At 34.2% G+C, this 24,887-nt stretch overlaps 1 protein-coding gene across 1 annotated transcript in view; it reads right to left on the bottom strand.

The window, feature by feature from the left end:
• Positions 1–24,887, bottom strand: part of cdh8 (cadherin 8) — a 357,541-nt gene that overhangs the window by 192,149 nt on the left and 140,505 nt on the right. Inside the window, exon 3 of the mRNA XM_039763114.1 lies at positions 21,343–21,637. Within this exon, the coding sequence (XP_039619048.1) occupies positions 21,343–21,637 (295 nt within the window). The remainder of the gene's footprint in view (positions 1–21,342; positions 21,638–24,887) is intronic.

Here is a 24,887-nt window from a genome sequence, read left to right as displayed (position 1 = left end):
AGCAAGAGATTACCAGCCACCCTCCTCCCTGAATGGTATTTCTTGTGTATTTTGACCATATCAAGAATTTTGGAATTTTAAAATCCTGAACTTTATGTTTGGCTTGTGCTGACCTTAATGCCTGCCTTTTGAATTTGGGGTCAGGCTACCTGGGGCAGCGTTTATTTTGGGTTCAGATGTAGCATGTAAGTGCTGGTCTGGCTGGAAGTATATGGAGGTCTAATCACCCATTTCACCATTTTGTGCTGCAGGTCCACTAAAACCCTTTATACATTGTGACGCTTGAGTCACTGTCTTGCAGCTGTGAGAAGACAATGAGTCTGCGGCGTTGGGAAAACCAAATTTATTCCAATCGAAAACAAACTTTATTCAAATGGGACCTACCACTTTAACACATACAGGTACAGCAAACAAGCAGTAATGAGGTCAGTTTAGTGGACAGGTTAGACTGTTACCCACATCAACATTTGGCTGACTGGTGCGTTATGTTGCAAGGCTGTGAACTTGCAGTTGCCTCAGTGATGGACAAGCAATCCCTGCCTGTGTTGACAGAATTTCGGCACAAAGCACCGCTGGGGGAGTTTCAGGGTCTCAAAAACCTAAAAGAAATAAACTCTTTAAGTATTAATTGGTCACTGGTTGTATTGTTTCATTATATATTTTGCAACATTTATAAAGAAACACATAACAACTCAGTAAAGTTAAATAAAATGTTACACCTATTTTCTCTTACTTTGTGCATACAAACGGAACATCATGCACTATCAAGTTGAGTGGGCATAGAAACAAACAGATATGTTTGTCACTGATCCTCCTGATAGAGAATGTGTTATAGGCATTTGACCAAAAGAAATAGCTTTAGGAAATATCTTTTCATCCCTCTTTAAAAAATACCAGGGTAGGTATGGATTAGACTATTTCAAATTAACCAGGGGAGGGTATAGCAAGACCCTGAAAACAGACATTGCTGGATGGGTGATTGACAGCAAAAAAGTTACACAGGTACGCTGTGTTCTGGATTGTATGAACCTCTGGAACAATCAAGTTACACTTTACAAGACCAGGAAGGCTCAATAAGGCAGGTAGAGACTCCTGGGGCTTTTGATAAATACAACCTTGCAGAATATAAATGGAGTCACGCTGAAAAATGATCAGGAACACTAGAAGGGTGCACTAGATCAGGAACACTGGAGGGTTGAACAAAGGGTGAATGGTTAGTTTCAGCAAGTGTTACTTTATGAGGCATTTTCAATGCCATCAGGAAGGTGATTCTACTGAAAGGACAGTTGTGTATCACTCATTGGTAAATTAACATACCCATTATCGACTTAATTGCTTTTTGGTTTATGTCTCAGTGTTTATGTCTAAGCGGTTGTTACAATACAGCTTGAATCCATGACCACCCTTATGTTAATATTATAATATTGCTTACAATTCCCAGATGTGTGTTCATCCACACTTTGTGGGGTGATCTTCATGAGTGTACCATCAGTCACAGCAACAACTCCAAAAAAAACCCAGAGATTTTTATGTATGCAGCATGCTTTAATATCACCTCACATGGAGCTATAGGAAAATTTATAAATCTGCCTCATGCGTTGTAAGGGAATTCAATTTTTGGCACAAAATCTTAGTTGTGAGATAATTAAATCCTCACTATTGCAAAGCTTCATTTTCCCTTTGGCCAAAAGAGCAATGTTACCAATGCTTTTATTTTTGCTTCTCTGCATAGATGGAGAGATAATGCGACATACAAGATTTGTTATGAATATTATTCACTCTCTGTCAAATCAAAATCTGTTTAAGTTTATTGTCTAGCGTTTCCAAAAAAATTGCACCTTCCCAGAATGTTTGTGCCGATTTCTGCCTGAACACCATCTTCTGGCAGCTCCCAGACAATTAGGACAGCTCACAAGCTCACTTAAATCTGGCTAAACTTAGGTGTAGTTTCCTAAAGTAAGAGTGGGACCAAATCTGTTTGACTCTGAGATTCTTGTGCCAGTGAAAACTGTTTCCCAACTCTGACATGGGCACAGAGTTAGGAACATTAATTGTTTGTGGGTTAGCTGTGGTTTCTCACAGTATCTACTTGGGTTTTTCCAAATACTTTGGTTTCTTACTCTAGAATCTTCACAAATGACTGTAAATTGAGAGAATCTGAATATGTGCATGTGTGGTTTTAAATTTTTATATATATTATATATACATGTATATTGTCACACATGTGTGCATGGTAAACCACTTCAGGGCACGTCTGCCTGTAATTCCACTCGAAGCCAAGGGCTGGTGCTATCCTTTAAATCTTTTCCTCTCCTTCATTCTGTAGATCCAGAAACTAACATCTCATCAGCACATGACATCAATTCTGGTTCCAGGGCTCCTGGATCTGCCCCTTCCACCTCACCGACTTCATAGCGCATGTGGAGTGACATTTTATGCTGTTGCTCATGAATATGATAATATTTGAGATATTTGATTCTTTACCAGTAGTCCTTGCTCTCTAAAAGAGTAGCTCCCAGAAGGTTAAAAATGACTAATTTCGAACATAATCATGTGGGGTGTTGTTTTACACTATTTCATATGACTATAGGTCAGTGATTATGAAAACAATGTTATTTTTAATTTTTGATCCATTTCTAGGCCTCTATAGACATCTTACAGAGGGTGCAAAAATTACCAGTTCTATTTTAATAGTGAATATTTAGACAATTTAAATATTTGAAATATGTGATGCAACTATTCTCATTAATTATGTACTGCTGCCTCATTTAGTTAATCATTACATTCCTTATGTTTAATACTGCTACCTTTCTTTTGACTCCTGTCTCAAAGTAGAAATGAGTTCAAGGCAATTGTCAAACAAAGTATATGCCAGTTGTGTTGTTATCAATAAGAACTACCACTACAGACAAACAAAAAACTGTGGGGGTGTTGGTTTTAGTGATCCAAAGTTCATTGATACGTTTTGATTTACTTTTTACAATGTATACCTGTACTTTTTATATTCGTTTTCTGGGGGGTGACCCAACAAGTACAAGTAGACTTTAATGAACTGTTCTTGACACACAACAGTTTCTTCAGACTTCTAGCTGTTTTCTTGAAATTTTCATTTTTGGCTCTGTCTTTTTTGTCAGATCTCTGCTTTTGTTTTTGGTTTACGTTATCTTCTCCTAGTCCTTCTGTTTCCCTGGTGTCTGAAAACATTTCATCCTTTGAGAGAACAATACTGTATAACTAATCCTAATGGAATCATACTGATTTGTTCCAGAAACATTGTGTGGTCAGAGAAAAAGCAAGATAGATTGTGATAACATATATTTTTACGAGAATCTCTTATAAAAGATGTCTAAGTTATTAAAAATACCCTAAGCAGGACTATTAATTCAGTTTTGCTATTGGTATGTGCCAATAATCTCTCAAGGTCTTTACTGAGAATACCACTAAAAAAGAAACATAACTCAAAATGAAACAATGTTTAGTAAGCCAATTATTTCTCTTTTATACTCTACATGTGCATATGGCATTGCATTTCATTAAACACTTAAATTAATAGTATGGCATTAAGTACCACAAGAAACAAGGCTTGTCCTGGCCAAAATGCAAAATACATACATTTCAGGAGAATACAAAATCCTATTAACTTTATAGGCATTATCATTTCTGTTTTTTGGTTATTGTAAAGAGGTGTTGTTGATCATGCTTTTTTTATAAAATGTGTACACCAAATTATGCTGCAATTTATAACCACAATGAACATTGCTTACTTTATATACAGTATAATGAGTGTGTAAGATAGCAACTGAAAAAAAAATACAAAAATGTCAATTTCAGTGACTGAAAAAGGCAAGTAAAATGATTAGGATCAAAGCTAGGTTTCATGATTGTGCAACAACTGGGATAAGCTATTCAGATCCTAATTAAAAATTTGCTGTTCAGATTGAGCTTGTTAGCTGAAAAGCAGACACAAAGCAACCTCCAGAAGTCAGTCCTTTTAAAGCTGCATAAAATACAATCAAGTGAAATTTATTGTAAAATATGAAGTTTTTACATACATATATGCTAAAACATACAACATTGACTAGATCTGTTGATACTTAAAAAATAACAAGCCCCTTATGTGTCATATATTTATTTTGAATACTTGTGTCCAAAATAAACACTTAGAAAGGGCACACACAAGTCTGACAATGGTATGTGTTATTTATGTTCTTGAAATGTTGAAAAAAACATGTAAGAAATGTATGAAGAACCTGTCAGATGCAGGACAGAAATGACTTGCCCTTCTTTAATAAGCAATGTAAGGTATAACTTGAGTGATTCAACTTAAGAAGCACTTTGATGTGTATTTTACACAGCCTGCCTATTCCTGAAATCTATTACCCATGAAAAGTCATGTTGCAGTATGCCGCTGATTCATTGAAACTGGCTGATGTTAGTAAAATTACACGTCAAAGGAGAATGTATTCAATAGGACTGGTGACTAGCAGCCAAGAGCCTGGAGGAATCAATAGCTGTTGACAGGTTTTCAGTATGTTTATCAAGATTTTAACAGCTATTTAATAATTTCCTCAAGAGAAGCTCTCATTATAAGAATTTCACTTATATAAATGATAATAACAACAATAACAATTAAATTTGGTTCATTTTTTATATCAAGTGTATTATGTAACATGTACACTGCCAACATAAGTTATTCTCTCATTTCTTTACTGTTCCTACTTAAATATAACAGTTTTCAGACTTTCAGAGAATTTGTAGTATTAAAGACTACAATCAAATTCAAACATAAAAATTTCTTACAATGCTTCTATTTATTTTATCGAACATTTATAAACATCTGTTCAACCAACAGTTATTACAAATTTCTGAAACTCAAATATTTTTCTGTGTGAATGTCCATCTATAAAATCAACCTTAATATCTAGCCAGATAAATTTCAGTGAAATAGACCTGTGGCCTTCACTCTGTACATTTTACAACATTGCACTTCACTTCACTTCACATATCACAAAATGTTTAGATGCAGCCAAATAATTACTCTGGAAGTATTAAGATCCTATTTAGACTACAGAATAGACATTTGTTTTTAACATAACATAAAAAATGTAAATTGTAGATCACAGTATTTCTTGTGATATTATGGCTAAGGTTAATGTTAAGTTTAAATAATTTAGTCAGGTTTACACAAGAACATTTGAAGATTGCCTTCTCTGTTGCATTAAAAAAAGCAAGAACAAAACCTGTATAAAGACCAAAGGTTACCATGTCTAATCATAGAAAGCAATCTTTGATTTCCTCTTCTAACAGTTCACTAACATTTCATGTAATCATATTTATGAATACAGTCTCCATACACCTAATACTTTCTACCTGTGATACCTCTGATATTTTTTTTGTATTAAAAAGCACTAAGGATATTCCCTGTAGTGGTTTTTGTGAGTGCTTTATGGTTAAAAACAGATTGTAGCACTGACCTCTCTGATTTGCTGTAGGTGTATATATATTATTAACATATCTATAGGATTTAAATTTTAAAAAAGCACCCTTTACTATGTATCTTAACCTAGCCCTTAATATTTTTCAGTTGATTCAACTCCTGTACCTGATTCAATTCAAGGTTATGGGGGAGCTAATGGCTATCATGGCAGCATGGTACGCACAGAAAGATCCAAACCTGGAGACAGCTACATTCTTTCACTAAGTACTCTCAGCAAATCACTCACCCTCAATCATATTTAGCCAGTTCAGAGTCACCATTTAACCTAAAATGGTATATATGGAAGAAAAAATTGTACTCAAAGAAAAGCCAATTCAAACATGGGGAGAATGCACACTCACACAGATAGTGGCCAAACTAAGATTTGAATGTGGTCTCCTGGAGTCATGAGGAAAAATGTGTCACCATTTGATATGAATTGGAATAACTGGGTATGAAACTGTTATATTGACTCTACATATCAACATCCATCCATCCACTATCCAACCCGCTATATCCTAACTACAGGGTCACGGGGGTCTGCTTGAGCCAATCCCAGCCAACACAGGGTGCAAGGCATGAACAAATCCCCGGGCAGGGCACCAGTCTACCGCAGGGCTAAATATCAACAATGTATACTAATTTATGAGTTGCCTCATTGTGAGGGTGAATGTATGTAGTTAGACTTCCATAAATTGGCCCCATGTTGTCCTTTCAGGATTGTTTTCTGCCTTATGTCCATTACTGCTCGTATGGACTCTAGTCCCCTTGTAACTAGATTAAGCAAATTTGAGCATGTTATGTTGTATATTGTAAAGGACCTTGCTATTGGATCTTGCTTGAACAAGATTTTTTGGCTATTTATTACACTTTCATTTACATTAAAAGGCAAAAATGAAAACACCAAAGTCACCAGGCTTCCAAGAAGCCAGACAGAAGAAGCTCTGCCCAATGAAGAGTATATGTTTTGACTGACGGAGTGCCTCTGACTGTGATTATCTGACATGAAAATGACTGTATAGATTGGAACACAGAAGCCAAGAATCAACTACCAGAGTAAAAGACTGGGTAAACCTAAACAACTACAGTACCAGTATTGTCATTTGTACAGAGAAAATAACACATTTTATTTAATTTAAGGTGGAATAGAAAAAGTATCAGTTCAGTCTCGAGTTGGCTGAGTGCCCAGTTGTGGTCACATTATTAAAAGTTCATATTTCTCATCTCAGTGTCCCTATCCTAGAGAAAAGTAATGTTTTCGGAGCATAGGTTTGAAACTGTCACCTTTTATATGTTTAGATTTGCTTTTTGTTTGGCTACTATGATTTGAATTTGAAGAAAATGAAAGAGAAGTATACATTCAATTCTTAAATAAACTTAAAGATATCTTCTACTGTGAGGTTGGTCCTGGTACAGCTGGCATTGTCAATTTCAGCAATCACAAGACTCAAGAAATATGTCTGTTTTATAAGATTATTGCCTTTTTCTATTGTAGTCTTCATGCTATTCACTGCATAGGTTGTAGATGTCAGTAGTGCTGAATCATGTCATTATCTTCTGCACCACAGCATCTGCTCTTTCAACTGGCAATATTCATTATTTGTAGGTTAAGATCAAATTAATTTCTAAATGTTTACATTTATATCACTATCACAGATTTTGTAGAAGCTGACAGGTGCTTTTTTTCATTTTTTAAGCCTCACAAAAATGTAGATTTGTTTACGTTTCATTCAAATTAATGGCTGCCTAAAGATTATATGAAGGACAGCTCCCATAGTTTTACCTTGAAGCCTATTTTTTCAATAACACTACATCCATCTATCTTTGTATTTTCTGAGCTGGCTGAATTAGTAAAGAGTCACAAGAAACCAAAGAAAATCCAGTTATTTCAGGAGCATGGCAGCATCTACTGGGCATCTGAAAGGAAAGTTCTTCCCATGACATATCCTCATGCATCCACTCACAATAGCTGAGTTTGTAATTTGCCATTATGTCAAATTCACATCTTTGCACTTTGGAAGAAAACCAGTTGTTTGGAAACTGACCTTTATTGCTTTATTTGTTGCTTGCATGCACCTATTAACACACACATAAATAGGCTAATAGGTGATTTAAATTAATAGTGAATCTAGCTATTCAGAAAGGCATATTGCAAATTCTAGCCACAGCTAGACAGCATGGATCTTTAAAAGCTAGGATTAGCTCAATAAACCAGAAAAAAGAAATACAATAAGTATTCATATACAGGTTTGTCAGGCAGTTAATCCCTAGCTGGACCAACACTTTAAGCACTAGGCTTGAGAATACCTGCTAAACAAACATTCGATATCCCTGCTGACTCAGAGTGTGCCTCAGAACTGGATTTCCTGTGACCTTATTGCCCATCTAAGTACTATTTGCATGCAGTCTGAGGATATTATTTGAATCCTATTTAATTCAGATTCAAATTTTATACTATAACTGATGCACAATTCATCAAAGTAGATCTAATTTTATCAAATGATCAAATGAGAATGAAGGATTCTCCTAAATGCAATGGCTGCTACAACCTAGCTTTTCACCTTCTGAAAAGAGGCAGAAAATTAAAATAGTTTCACCAAAAAGTTGTTGCCCTTTTCAAAAAGATGTTAAAATTCATAATGATTTATTAAATAAATAATATGTGTTTTTTATCTAATGAATTACTTGGAAAATTTTTGTAACTTGCCTAAACACATTTTTTATAAATAGCTCTACAACCTTTATTTCCAGACATGAGGCTATTAAACAGTAAAGACCTATGATAAACTTTATTTACTTATTTTTGGGCAAAGAAAATTAAATGAAAAAATGAAAGTACTTAATGTCTAAGATTAAAACATTTCTAAAGTTATTGTTATACATTTTGTCAAAGCAAAATTTGAAAATTAAATCTATACATAATTTAGTGAAGTTTTTCAAATTTAAATAAGATTACAGCAACTTAGCTTTTAGGGAATATACAAAAACACACAAACAAGACAGCATGAATGTATTTGTAGGGAAAATAAAGTCAATTATGCAAACTCAAATGAAAATGGCACATACAAAAATATTTATATCCCTAAACTCTGTGTAGCACTAGTAGCATACCGTTACACAATTTAACAGGCTGCTGTGTCATAACATGTCACTATTACAGAATTTAATATATGTTAAGTAAAAAAAAAAAATAATGACAGGATAACACATTTTTATTTTACTTCACATATATGTCTGACAACTAATCGAACTAAACCCCACACAGCCAGGGCGTGATAATTAAATATACAGTATCATTGCCTCATACATTGTGTTTTGAGGAGAGCTCACTGTAGCTCAGGCTGTGAAACAGAATCTGATAACAGCTCCAAGATTAAGTATTGCTCCAGTTATCACTACCTACACACTTAAACACATTTTATAAGACAACTCCTAGGTCCTTAGATTGTAAAGCACCCTATAAAGGATCACCCAAATTCAGTAACAGGTAGATAGACAAGACTTTGGCCCTCATTTGAAATACACAGCTAAAACTTAAAAAGCCAACAGCAGTATGTTATTAAAAAAATAGCTCACATAATTACAGGTACGCGCAGTAGACAGTCACTTTTCTTCTTCACTATCTACCACACCACTACTGGCTAGCCAGACACATTCAAGTAAAGGTTATGCAAATAATAAATAAACCGCATTTAGTAAATTAAGTCAAATATTCAAATGTTGTTGGGAAAAGTTAGTTTTACAGAGACTAAGCTTAAACATTTTGTTATGGGAACATGAAAATGTAAATTTAGAAAAGAATAATTTGACATCTTTTTGCATTGGGTCATCTAGATGTAAATTAATTGACCAAAATACACTTGTACAAAATGTTGATGAGCGCTTTAGTTTTTTTCTGGCAGCATTGCTCAAAATACAGCAAGCAATTCAGGACAGAGAGTGCTGTCCATCTAGGAATCAGATCATGCACGCAACTTCATTCTTTTATGCAAGGATAACTATTAGTTGCCAATCAATCTCACTTTACATCTTTTGATTATGACAGAAATCTGGATATCTTACAGACAATTTGTTTTTTGTTTTTTTAATTAAGAAAAATTATTAATTGAAAATGACCCACCATGACAACCAATCAGTCCAACTTCATTTAATACACCAACTTCACAATGCACTTGATAAAATAAGGAACAATATTATTAAAAGGAGGAAGATCACATGAATGGTGGTTTTGCAAACTGGCACCTTAAACATATAAAGATGTCATGATAGCTAACTCATAAACTGCCACTTTTTCACACTTTCAGATGGCAGTGAAGCAGAAGCACATGCTTCTTGCATAAATAATTGATAAAAATGTAAAAAGCATGTTCTTTTGGAACATATGTGCCTCTTACAGTTGATTAGAGTCTGAGTTATGATTTTTCATTTTAAAACATAAAAGTTTTAGAAAGAACACTGTCTACTGCTATGCTGACACTTGTAATGCTGACATAACACTTACTTTTCTCATCTGTCATTTGTTATTTTTTTTTTAATCACAGACAGATCTTTCAGAGTTCTATCATATATTATTTACATAAATGAAATCTATGATTCCTAAAACAATTGTCTACTTGCAGGACCATAAAATTCAAATGTAATTCTTTAACATTTATTAAAATCACAAATTTTGACTTTCTGAAAATAAATGTGAAACATTATGCAATAACTTGCATCTCTTGCTAAGCACAATTTAAAATAAACAGTTTCTTTCTTGAAACATTTGATCACAAACCATACAGTAATCACTTGTTTATGTAACATGACGGTGCAGCTTTACTCCTAGCAGATCCACCAGCATACAGCTTGTTAGTTTACTCTGTAGATTTTGCATTTGAATATAATTATGAGACAGTGGCAGACTGCTGCTTTACCGAGCTTTTTCAGGAACATAGAAGAATGAGGAAATATAGCATTCTATTGAATTTGCCCATTCACTGGCAACATATTAAATACAATTTTAGGTTCTGTCTTTAAAATATTTTGTGAGACAAACTGAAAAAAAAGTTCGATTTTTTTCTGTAACAAAGAATGTTTTCATCGGTCTATTCTGCTAAACCAGATATTTCAATAAAAATTAATATTACATTATTATTAGACCCTAAACAGAAACTAATTTATTTTCAGTCCTACACGAAATGCATTTCTTTTCATTAATCATCAGAAGATGTTCAATTTGGTTTTACAATGAAAACTGTCATTGATAATTATATTTTTTAATCAGGTTGTAGTAGATTTATTTCAGAAAGTTGTAGTGTAAAGGAAATTCTAATTTATTTCTACCTCACCAGGAAAAGTGAAATTGAGGGAAAACTAGTTTATAAAATGTACTGTTACATTCTTCCATTCATCCATTTCATGAAGCTGCTAAGTGAAGTGCCAGAGTAAGTCCTAATAGCAGCAAAACATGATCCATCTCCAAATGGGATAGCATACACACACTGACTGCTGGTTTAGAGATGCCAGTAAGCCTAACAAATGAATTTGAGGGGTGTGTGAAGAAGCCACGGCTTAAGCATAAGATATACACAAGCAACATGAAAACTTCACACAGACAACAAAAAGAATTTGTTCTCTTTATATTACAAATGTAACATTGTTTACAGTCTCCTCATGTTACAGGTAAAAAAAAAAACCAGTTGTTTAGAATTTAAGAAAGTTGATAAATGACAGCTTACATTTCTTATAAATCTGGAAATAATTTCCAACACTCCAACAACAGACTCAATAAAAATTACTACCTAGCACTGGAGCACATATAAAATGTTAAAACATTTTCCTTCAGGTTGTGCAATTGTAGTTCCATCCTCAGTCAAGGTCAGACACAGTGTCTGTCATAGCCCCTAACTGAATGCATTTGTGGTTGTTACAAAAGATACAAATGTGATTCCAATTATTGCCAACAGATGGATACATTTTTTGTTATTTGCCAGAATTGCTGGTAGATCATTTCAGACACTGCCTAGGGCTAAACTCATTTTTTTCTAATTCCTTAGAAACAGATGCAAGATCAGTCATTGCCAAGGTCTGTCTATGTTTTCAGCCACTGCCCATGTTAAAATGTGACTCTAGCGATTTTTCAAAATACATTGAGTTTCTTTATCGATTGACATGTTGACATGTTGCCTTGTATGTTAATCAACTCAACTAATCAACTCAACTCATTATTTCTAGACTACAATTATAACCTTCCTTATACTTTCTTATTTAGGAAGATTCTAAATAATTAGCGCAGATGACAGTATTTAATTGGGTACAATTACGTTTTTTGCTAGAGGTAATTATATTTGTTCTCAGAAAGCATTTTAAATATGGTAAAATATAAACCTTTCTTGCTTAGAAATTATTATTTTTGCTGATACGTTATTGGGCTTTGTCATGAAGAATATTCATGATATTTTGTATGGGAAAAGAAAAACTGCAAGCAATTGTTTCCATACAGTCAGAAAACAACTGAAAATGTCATCAACAGGAAGAAATCAAGCATTACGAATACAGCAGAAATTTTTGCCCTTTCAAATGAATCCCTTTCTTTATTACATGCACTTTTTACAGGTTAATTAGTTATTTCAAATTGATATATTTTTTCAGATCTCATGCCATGGGCTATAATTAGTTTAAAATACAACTTATTACTATTTTATACAAAAAATCTGCACCATCCATCCATTTCCTGAACCCACTTCATCAAATTTAGTGTTGCAGACCACTGGAACTTAACCCATTAGCATGATATCAAGCGTATAACAGGGCATACTCATCCACATACCCGCACTCATGATGTTCTGTACATCATTAGGATATGTGGGAAACCACAGTACAATGAAAAAACATATAGTCCTGGGAAGAATGTCCATATTTCACATAGGAACATGCTGCCATATGGCTGCAAGGCAACAATGCTAAACAGTGTGCTATCATCGTGAAAACAATATATTTGTAATTTTTTATGTCTGCTTAGTTGCTTTAATTTACATAGGTATTAAGTTGCTTGAGACAAAATGGAAGAAAACAATATTGCTTGTTCCTACTTTTACTGTATATCTAAGAAAGCCACTACAGGGACAGTGGGAGGGTTAAAGCAAAACAAATAGTTAAAAAAGTAGGATTTCACTGATGAGATAATCAGATTTGGAACATGAATGGTTGATATGAAAGATGAACCTTTCTAGGGATAATTGACTTAGCGGACTAAGAGTAGAACAAAAATGAAAGAGCATCTCAGTACAAACACAGCATATTAAAAACAAATGTGCTGTAAACGTTATGTGAACTACTGGTTGCATAAGGAAAGAATCCTACAAAAGACTGCTCAGAACTGAATACATAAATGTAAGTGAGAATGCGGACACTCTAGCGATTAGTTATGGGTAGGTTGTATCCATTTCACGATCCATTAAACATAAGCAAGGTCTGTGCACATTGGGGACCCAGAATGTTGACTCCTGAAATGAAGTGCCTACACATCAAGTGTTAAAATGAGAATGTCAAGCTAATTCATTCAAATTGGGAGATATTTAAGAAGCACTTTATAAATAGGGATGAAACTTTTGTGCATCACAATGGTCTAGAGTCCAAAGAGCAATCAAAACAATGGAAGTATTGTTACACTTCAACATCTAAGACATTCAAAATTAAATTTGACTGCTAGCAAGATCATGTGCACAATTTTTTGTCTTTGAGAGTGTAGTCCATATTTACCACATACCTCACATGCTGATGCGCTTTGGCATTTGTGGTAGTTAATCTAGAAACAGCATCAATTGTATAGGCCCAGTTTCACCACCACTTGTTTTACAATATGAACAGCTACTTTTCATGTAACATGCGGTGCCATTGAGGAAGACTTTAAGTCATCCTTAGTAGAGACATTATACAGGCATAATGAAACATTTCCCAGAGTGACACAGAAAGGCTTTGTGTTGTCATAAGTACATTAGTGTTCGCAGGGATTATGTTGAACAACATAACTTGGTTTTAAGCATGTTTTACACAATATATTAGGATCAAAACTTTTTGATCATCCCTTGTATAGATATGCTTAATTGGACACAAGTATTTCTATTTCAAATAAATCTTATATCAAATATTGTATATAGTGTGCATTGTTGACTATGAATAATAGTGAGGTCTATTTTTGATTTAATAATAATTAAGTTACAATTTTAATAAATTGCCTTAAAGAACAATTTGTTGTTAGCGTACTGTTCTGAATTTTGAATCTGTAACCTTTGAGACTTGTGACCTTGGATCACCATCACTGTGTGTAATAAAAAGCAACTAAGGAAGAATGGTGTTAGAAAGAGGATCTAACTGTAGAAGTGTCTGCTTAGTTATCTCCTATGATGGGGTTAACTACCCTAGCTGGATGTACCTAGAACAATGCAGCTGAACCGGCAGAGATAGAGAGAGACATTTCAGAAAAAAGAATTCAAATCAGGTTTATTGGCCAAGCATACAAGGAATTTGACTCAGGTTTGGGTGACTTTCCAATTATAAGTTACATAATTGACATACCCACAACAGTTAGTCACACACCTGAGATAAAAAAAGAAACACAATACAGATAATGTAAATATATATATATATATATATATATATATATATATATATATATATATATATATATATATATATATATATATATATATATATATATATATATATATATATATATATATATATATATATATACAGTATATATATATATATGCATACAAAGTGCAGAGTGCAACTCACTCCAAGAAATGCTGAAATGAACACTGGGGAAAAAAAAGCATTAACAATACATGAACAGCATTGCAAGGCCCTGGGAGGCCTTAGGAGATGAATCTAACCATTTGTGAGCTTGATAACCTGTGGGAAAAACTGTTCTTATATCTGTTTGTTTTGCTGTATATTTATCTATAACACCTGGCCAATGGAAGAAGTTCAAAATGGTTGTGACCTTGGTGTGAGGGGTCAGTAATGATTTTCCCAGCCTGTTTTATGACTCTGGAATAATACAGGTCCTGCAAGGTAGGAAGACTGGCATAAATTATATTTTAGGCAGACCTGATTAGTCAATATACCCTGAAGTGGGTGGAAAGGACAATTAGGTTAATTTGTAGTGTAAGGGACAGCCGGCAGTTGATTCCAACCGGGACGCCCCAGTAATGGAAGGATGGGGGAAGGCAGTGTATCAAGGACACTACCTCCCCCAAGATGATAGATGGCAGCGTCCCTGGATGCTGTGGGAAGTTGGTGGGAAAAACAAATTCTCGCATAGCCCGGAAGTACTAATGGACTGTGACAATGGAAGACCTAAAGTACTTCCGGGCTGATTGAAAACCTGAATTCCCCAGCTGGCAAGTCACGTGGGAGGAAGAACAGAAGCACTTCTGGGTCCAGGACTATATAAAGGGCTGATGGGAACCCAGCAAGCGAGCTGGAGTTGGGAGGGAGTGTTACAGAGCTTGCTGGGAAGAGAGGAGGAAAAGTATTGTGTTTATTTATTATTGTTTGCTGTGGCTGGGGTGCTTTGGAGGCACTACTTTATTCATAATAAACTAATGCTCAGGTTAACTGTGTGTTTCTAAGGACTGTCTCTGAAGATATTTAAGCTCAGCTTATTTGTTCTATGAAACAGTATTTATGTTTCACCACCAAACAGTTACAGCACATTGCAAATCACACAGGTGACAGCTCTACAAATTCTAAGGAGACCCAATCTCACCATATTTTAGTGCAGAAGTTTGAATAGTTTAAATGTTTTGAGATTATGTTTAGTTTAGGGAAAGATTAAAAAAAAATGAAATATACTTTTCTGTTTTATGTATTACTACCAACTGTAAGGTCCGAATGAGTTTAGGAATTGGATTGAGAGTATTAATCAATTACATATAATAACACTTCATTTTAAAGCCTGCTGAAAATAATATTTTGTATGGATGTGCTTTGTCTTGAAAATGTTTGGTATGCTGTTATAATCCATTATAACTGTAGGCACTGCTCTTGGTGGTGACTGTCTTTTACTACACAGAACACAGATAAGCCGCTGATAAAGCTGTGGAGTTGGCAATAGCAAAATGGATTCTCTACGGTTAACTTCGAATGGACAAGCCAAATATTTCCACTGTAAGACTGATAGATCTTAATCAGATAAAAAGGGTAAACTTGGCCTGTTGCTGACATTGTTGATATAAGTAAGTCAAGGGCTTTTTAATCTCATTTCAGTAACCATTAAAAAAATGCTCCCACTATCATCAAATGAAATGCATTTAATCCTTCCCCTTTATGGCATTTTTTTCTCCTCTCTGTTATACTCTTTCAACATTCTTCAGTATTTAGTCTCTATAAGTCTTGAGCACTACATATTTTTTGAAATATACTGAGATTCATAGGGGCAAACTGTATGTACAAAGTAATACCTTTAAGGCTTTGAAGGAAAATGTGCAGAAAATATGGCTGTTATGAACCCTTGCAGTTTTTTAGCAACTAAGCTTATTTCTAATCTAAGATATTAGTAAAACAAATCTTAAGTATTTTGCTGTTGCTGGCCAGGTCTACATGGTAAATAAATTGGGTTCATTATTAGATCTATTTTTAATTTTTTTTGTAATAAGTTTAAGTCACACAGAGGAAAAAGGAAGTACAAAAATAATTACTTTCATTTAAAAACCAGAAAAATATTTATAAGATTTTCTTCATATGTCTTTAAGAAAATAGGTCAGCAGCACTAAAAATACTGTTTTCAAAAGAGACTGTTCTGTTCTTGAGGAAAAAGACAAGCTTTTGCAAAATTGTGTATTTTTTACAAAGCATTGGGTATATGGACTAATAATGTACTTCATTTGAAACTACTTGTATATTCTTACAAAGCAAAACATACATGGGCTAATAATGTGCCTCATATCAATATTTAATTTATGCTTTTTAGTTCTTAATTTTACTTTTAAAAGTTTTTACAAACAAAAATTGGTGTTGTTTATTTTTGTATGTTTTTCTACAATTTCTACTACTCCATGAATAAAAATAATATTGTAATATTGCACTAGTGTTAATCATTTTATTCAAATAACTTTGCATTATCTGCATAGATACTGAAGATTAAATTATACTATCTGTACCCAAGGGGAAATAAAAATTTTACAAGCACATTTCATTTTTTGTATCAATGTGATATGTTTACAGGTGCCTATCTTCAACTGTATACAGTAAATAGCACAAATATAGTTGACACTAAACAGTTTATTATTGGAATGCTCTTCTGAATCAGTCCAGTCCAGAAAAGCAATTATCTGCAAAAATATTGCATAAAATGACTCCATCTGTCTTTATTTGTGTTTAGTCTATGTTTAAATTTCAAGCAAAAACATTTTTACATAGGCAGGGAGAAAGGATAGTTAACATATTAAAGTAATTTCCCATATCACTTGTTTTTGAAGAAAATGCATAGTGATATATACTGCTTCTGTGCAGAACTCTGTAAAACAACATGAAAAAAGATTCCAGTACCAGGCTTTATAAATAATGCAAAGTGAAGTTATTAAATATTCTGTTGCTGGTAACCTACCCTGGTTATATAGTTGTTAAAAAGAGACCATGTTATTAACATCTTAAAATTTTGGTTTGTCGAAACTTTAGGTTTCCATAATAAATGGCCTGAATATTACATTTTAAAGCTATTTGATGCATGATCCTCATTAGTAACATTAAGAGTGGCCAGAAAACACTGAAGAAAAATATAGGATGAGCAAAGTAAAGACATTTCAAGGAAAAAGCTCCACATTCAGGCTATTCCAGAAATGTAAAGGTAAATTCTTGGCTCAGGGGCATGTGTAAAGAAAGCTGAAGTCAAGCATCTTGGGAATTACCAGCAACATCCCAAGTAAAGACTCAGTATAATTCCTGAGCATTTCATAGTTTATGAACAAAACAATACTGTATAATAGCTAGGTAAAGCATAAAAAAAGGTTGTATTGCTATTACAAGTGAACCAGTACTTAGACAGCTAATGAAATCTAGAAGTCTGCAACAACCTAGATAATTTTCTGCATGTATATTTTGTAATGGTAGATATTTCTAAAGTCACTCAAAATCAAATATATTTTGAAGGAAGGGGCAGCACAGTGGCACAGTGGTAGTGCTGCTGCCTCGCAGTAAGGAGACCTGGGTTCGCTTCCTGGGTCCTCCCTGCATGGAGTTTGCATGTTCTCCCCGTGCCTGCATGGGTTTCCTCTGGGTGCTCTGGTTTCCTCCCACAGTCCAAAGACATGCAGGTTAGGTGGATTGGCAATTCTAAATTGGCCCTAGCGTGTGCTTGGTATGTTTGTGTGTGTCCTGCAGTGGGTTGGCACCCTGCCCAGGATTGGTTCCTGCCTTGTGCCCTGTGTTGGCTGGGATTGGCTCCAGGAGACCCCTGTGTTCGGATTCAGTGGGTTGGAAAATGGAAGGATGGATGGATTTTGAAGGAAGAGTGCTACTTTTCATTAAAGCCAACAAGAAAATTGTTGAGCCAAGCTACCACTAGACACAGTCATATGGCTGTCTGTTTTATAGTTGCTCTTTTCTGCCAGTGTAAGAAGTGGTTTTGTTGTATGACAGTGAAGAAGTGGTGAAGCAGAACACAATAGCACTCCCCTGAGCTTTGCAAAAATGTTACAATTTATTTGGATCCATGCTGCCTTGGTTTTGGCTATACTACTTTTCATTTCCCATTTGTAGTATTTTTTATCTGTTCAATGCACCTTTGTGATTACAGTTAGAAAAACTGAACAAACTACAGCAAAAACACCAATCAAATCATTGTTGCTAATTAATCTAATTATTTTTAACCACATATTAGTTAAAAACAAAACAGTTTTGTTGTTATTGGTTGTACCTTAACCGTGGACGATACTTTCTAATGTGAATACTATAGACCTAAAATACTATTAATGCATCATGACATATGTAAATAGCTAAATCGTAGAAAATAATCCCAGAAAATACTTTTAATGGATAGCATAGAAAGTGCCTAGACTGTATGTGTGAACAAGGCTTGATTTGACTGAGGAAATAAAAGTGAAAACATCAATCATCTATTCATCCAACCATCACCAAAACCACTTTGTCCAAGTCAGGATTATCTCAGTGACATTAGGTGCAACTCACATCTCAGACGTGGAGGAGGACTCAGTTGGACAGCACACTCATACACACCTTCATCTATCTATATCATCTACTCCCTCTCTATAAAATCCTAAGCCTAAAATTGCAACAATTTTGTGCAACAGTTTTATTTGATGTTATTATGTCACATTTTTTGTCACACTTTAAATCGGACTTATTTTAAAACCTACATATATATATATATTTAGTATCATTGTTTTCAGAATTTATCGAACTTTAATGTGATGTTGTTAGATTTTCAGATTCTTTTTCCATTTTTAAATTATAAACTAAAAAATATTAAGAACTCACGTCCCACGAGACAAGACTTTGTGCCAAGAAATTTAACCATGCCCGGGGCCAGAAATAAAAGACAAAGAGTAGGACAGCTACTGTACAGGCTTTGAAATGTTGGAAGTGCCGCGCAAGATGCAGATCACAAGGCATACAAGCAGCAGCAAGTCAGTAGCTGATCGAGCAAAGAGGTGGTAAAAAAAAAACTGTAGTTGTTTCTCATTGTTTAAGAAAGGGTTTCGGAGGAGCGACCGCATCTCCTTGGGGTGCATTCAGCCCCTCTCTTCACAACGCGAGTGGCAGAGACACGAAGCAAGCAGGGGGTGAACCCCCTAGTAACAGTATAAACTCATCAATTAGCCCAAAATACACATTTTCAATATTGTAGGAAAACATACTACCTTAAGGAAAATGTAGACAATGAGAACATGGACAGTCCATATAGTTAATTAAGGGGCTGGGATTTGAACCCAGTCTCTAAGACCGGTGAGGCAGTATTGTAGCATCAGGATGCCTTGCTTAAAGAATATAAAGAAAACGCAAAAGTATTTTACTGCCCAAATTAAACAAGAAAGATGTAACAGAGCTGCATTCATCATTAGCAAAATGACAAAGCAGATGGCCAACATGGAATTCCTTAATGTAGTAAGACCCATGACAAGCAGGCTAACTTTTTCATTTTTCTTGCACAACATCATATATAACCTTTTCAAATATAAATAACACAATTCATTTTCTTTGTGTTATAAATAGTGTGACCATGCATTAATTTAATTTCCAATCATCCACCCACACATAAACTCCACACAAAGGTATTATTCAAGGTTCTGTACCTAGCTGCCTAAGGTGGGTAAATAGCAGCACTAAAAACTGTTTAAAAAGGCACCCTAAATTTGATCTGGTAAATAAAATTGCACATACAAATACAATTCATTTTGGGGTTTAAAACTGTGAACACATAATCAGCAATATTTACTTCTTCAAATGCAAACAACTAAACCTTATACCAGAGATGTGGCTTGAGGACCCAAGTGTTATTAGAAAAATGATTAGCTACACAGTTAGGAAATCTTTCTTGTTCTAAACTGTGCTACTGAAGTGACTGAAAGGCAGCAGCTGCACATACTGTACACATTATAAAAGCATTTCTTGGAAGCTCTCTCTGGATTACACTAAGGTCTTTAGTTCATGATCCCACTTGCATTTTTTTTCTCCTTCATTCATTCTTAATACAGTTAACATATAGTGAATGAACTAAGTGTGAATAATGAAAATGCCAGACTGAGTGTCTCACAGTTTTACCTAGTATGTACATGGCAAAATTACTATTAATCCTGCATTATTTTTGATGAAAAATTGCACACAGAATAACAGACTGTGGATTTCTAATCATTAAAGGCTAAAAATATACATTACATATATGCTGCACATAAACCAAGAATCGGCCACTTGTGTCCTTTTTGAACAACTAACACCCAGCCTCCAATCCCCTCATTTTTAATTTCACATGACATAATGAAATAAATAACACCTGTTAGGCACTTACATAACTCATTTAACAGTTAAAAGAATAAGAAATACAGGGCAGGTGGGTGTACAAAAAGAAAAAGGAAAACAGCATATTGCATTTTGAAAAGATGCTGAGCAAGACACTGACTCACATACGTTAAAAAATTCAGTGATTGCTTTCTGCCTGATTTGCTAGGGAAGTTCAGTATGAGATGTGATGTGTAATCCTGCCAAGCAGCTCACATAAATGACTACTCTAGTGCAAGTGTGATCAACTGCTATCCTGCTATACTTGCTTTTCCTGAAACACAAGTCCAAGTCTGCTCAATACTAAATAGGCATTAGTTTATGTAATAACGTTTGCATTAATGAATTTGGCTGATTAAATAAACCTTGATCTAATGCTTGGAGATGATGATCAGTTCCGTTTATTAAAACATTTACAGTATGTAGGTAAAATATGTTAAAAAGGTGACTTATTCGCTCTTCATAATTACAGTTCAGCAACCCCATTTTAAAGTAAACACAATTTTATAATAAAAAATATCTATGTCTCTTTAAAGCTCACTGTACTCTTAGGTTCAATATTATAAATATGACAAAATGTGTAAATTAAGTGATTGGGTTGTTCAGGCAAATAAGACAAGGTAGTGAATTATCTTATTATCTGATAACAACATTTCTATGAAAATGTCAACTCTTTATAAAGCATCCATATTTTAAATCTATATTACCTTCAGTTTAAATAATTTATTTCCTTATATTGTGTTCTCTTCTCAAAAATGTATTCATTTATATTTTAATGCAATCATATCCAGAATCAGATAGTGATGCTTAAAAATTTGTAAAAAAAAAAAAAGAGAAAAAAATCCATATTATGTAAACACACTTACCCACGCTAGATAACTCTGGGACGCTGGCATGATACGGTCCATTGGGAAACTCAGGTGCATTGTCATTAATGTCTTGAACTTTAATAATGAACTCTGAAGGTGGCTCCAGAGGTTGCTTTGTGTCTGCATCAATTGCTTGTGCTGTGAGTGTGTATTCAGCCTTTTCTTCTCGGTCAAGCTTTTTCATTGCATGAATATCGCCAGTCTTGTCATTGATCACGAAGAAGGAACCTGCTCCGTCTCCTGACAATACATATTTGATATTTTTTGCCCCAGCATCTAAGTCAGTATGTAGCTAGAAAAAAAAAACACAAACAAAATGGTTAAAATGGTAATGCATTATAAAAAAAAACAAATTTCTTCTTTATTGGTTTTATTTAAACTCAGAAGGAATATTTTACAAACTGGCAGTTAATGGGCTATGATGCACATGCATCTCGCTTCACTTTATTTAACTGCTTTTAAAGTGAAAAATCTGGAATATTTTACTTAGTTACATCAGTCTACCTACTTAATCTGTTATTACTTCAGAAGAAAGCACCATTTGAATAAAAGAAAAAGAGTATATGATAAAATCCTTAAAAGATGCACTCACACTTATTATACAGTAGTATTTGATGCCTCATTACATTTTGAGATGATTCTATAAATTATATTTTAATAGTGTAAGTTTCTATATCAAATTCAAAGAACTAACATATATTATAATTCTTTGCATTGTTTTCTACTGTGTAATACTACTGTATGCAGTGTGATACTTCAGGTATATTATGTCATTTATTTTAATAAAAATTATGCTAAATTATTTTACCGGTTGTTTAAGAAAAACATGCATTTGAATTAACCGCAAGCTGTTGTCAAAAAGATGGAGAGCTACTGCACCAATCCTCTTCTCCAGAATAGCATTAAAGAGGCGAAAATACACAAAAATTATAACTTTATTAAATATTTAAACATAAGGGTTGATGAACAACACAAGCTATGAAAAACTAGACACAACAACAAACCTCAGGCCCCCATAAACCTTGTCTAGCAAACACAAAAACAACTTCTTTATTTCTGTAAATGTTCTGGTCTCTCTTTTTGAGCTAGTTTAGTACTTACCCAGACACCACCTTTACACTCTAAACGTAGTTATTATACATATTCTCAGAGGCGTTCCTGACATCACTTACGGCCAAGCCCCTGAATTAACTATGGAGTCAATCAAAGGCCTACTTTTGCAACATGGACATCAGGCAGTAAATTCTTTCAGTAGCCTTCAGTTAACTTTAAAGGTCGCATTTCACCAATAATACTTTTGCTGCCTGACCACCTAAAAGGTCAGTTCCTCTTTCCAAGACTAAGATATGCATGCTGTCAACCAAGAGTTCTTCTAACCACCTTTCAAAACCTCCATAACCATACTTTCTTTAGGCAAGGACATACAGGCATCTTTGACACCTACTGCCTGCCCTCTAGCATTCAGGAGAGAATTTTCCAAAGCTCATTTCATTCTCTTCCTTCTGGTGTAATAATTACTCCCAAGTGGGGAATAGTGGAATCGCTGAAACAACTTGCTGTCATGATTTGACTTTTGTTTTTAATGTTTTGTATTTTTTCCTTAACCCTACAAAAACAGCTTTTATGCATTATTTTGGTCATTTTAGAAATCAAGGAATCCAGTGTTTATATTTGTTTTCAGATTGAAAGTGTTTTTAACTAAAATGAAGCCAAACACTATTATCCTGCAGTGTCATTTGGTATGAAAGGTCTGTGCCGTGTACTTTCTGATTTGCCCAAGTTTATGAATACAGCTCTAAAATCCCCAGGAACCTTTTCAGTACATTATTTTGATCTTTGGTTATTAAGTCTTTCCTGTTTTTTTTACCTCATCCTGTGGCTAATGTTTTGGCTCAACCTTATCTACAAATCCTGGTTTTCGACTCTCTTACTTCACCTGCTGATTATTATTTTGGTTTTGCCTACTGAGCTTGTTTTCTTGATTAGTGAGCTCCCAATTTTACTTTGCTTGTTTATACATCTTTTCTCTCTCTCTAGATTCCATCTTTATTTCTGATTGCTGCCATTTTCTTGTGGTCAATACACTTGCTAAACACCATTTTTTAATTAATTAAATGTACTAATTCTGAATTTCAAAACATATCAAAGATCAAAATTTACAAAAAAGGTAAGAAAAATGCACAAAATCAAAGCCTAAATATTCACAGAATCCCAAAAGTGATCACAGAAAAGAACAATGAACCAAAAAAGCAAGGGAAAACAAGTTGATGTCCGAAATCCAAAACCAGAAGCCTAATAACATGAACATAGTCAAAACCCAGAAAATCCAATAATTAAGAAAGTGAAACTTTACAAGAGAGAAGTATATGGGGACCAAAAAACTTCACTACTACATTTAATGTCACAAATAACTCTCACATAATTGCCACCCAGTTGACCACAATACCTAGAGACAATAATTGCCAATCAGTCTTGATCTTTACAAACATATGATTATGGAGGATAAAGTAAAGGAGCAAACTATAAGAAAAAAATAAAAGGGAGTAGCAACAATGAGTGTGTGAATAAACTATTTAATCTGAAGAAAATGGAAGTAAAGAAAATACAAAAATGCTAACCTAACATCTAGGTTTCTCTGCTTTAACCCTTCTAGGGCCTTCAATGCATATACAGTAATGTAAATACCACCAGTTGGCAGCTTCTTCACTGGCATGATGATATGTACCAACCCTTCCAGCAAAAAGTGTAGTAGCTATCATTTAATTATATGTGTCAATTACACTATATTTCTGTGTCAGACATATATTATGTAATTTAGAGTAATAAAGGAAGTATTTATTTATTGAACTTGCTGAACCTAATTTCAGCATATGCCAGGGGCCACAGTATATATTGCAGCAACACTGGTAGAAAGTTAAGAACTAGTCTTGGCGCATCACAAGGCACATTCACTTGTTTAGTTTACATTGCCCAGCCTTTGGATAAAAGTAGGTGTACGCAGAGAAAACTCCATGTAAACTTGCAGAGAATGGAAAATCTCCTCACAGATACTGACAAGGCCAGGATTTGAACCCCTAATGCTGGAGCTGTAAGTTAGCAGTACAATCATTGCAACATTATGATGCTGTAATATGTTGAAATACTGATCTGACAACTCTATACATGTTATTTAAACATTTTTTTAATGGGAAAAGTAATTAAGTAACTACTGTTCTGTGGGTGATGGAAACAAAAGCATTCAGGTTGATGCTTTCACTTTGGCTATAACTTTATATTACCAAAGGCTATTTTTAGTTGCAGTAAGTGCAGAAAGCAATAATAAATGTATGTCTGGCAACCATCCTTAATTGATTTACAGTGCTTTGCTCTTTGAAACGGGGTTGTGGCTTCCTGTACTATTATGAAGTATATCATATAATTATACAGATATTCATTTATAGTATCATGTTAAAAAAAATAACAAGACAGTGTCAGTTATGAAGTTTTCATGGTCTGATAGTAGTAAGCAGAAAGGATGAACACAAGAAAAGGGAACTCTATAA

Source organism: Polypterus senegalus, chromosome 9 (genome assembly GCF_016835505.1).
Source record: "Polypterus senegalus isolate Bchr_013 chromosome 9, ASM1683550v1, whole genome shotgun sequence".
NCBI classification, from domain to species: Eukaryota; Metazoa; Chordata; class Cladistia; order Polypteriformes; family Polypteridae; genus Polypterus; species Polypterus senegalus.
Note: the sequence above shows the minus strand (reverse complement) of the source record. Positions and strands in the feature narration are given on the sequence as shown.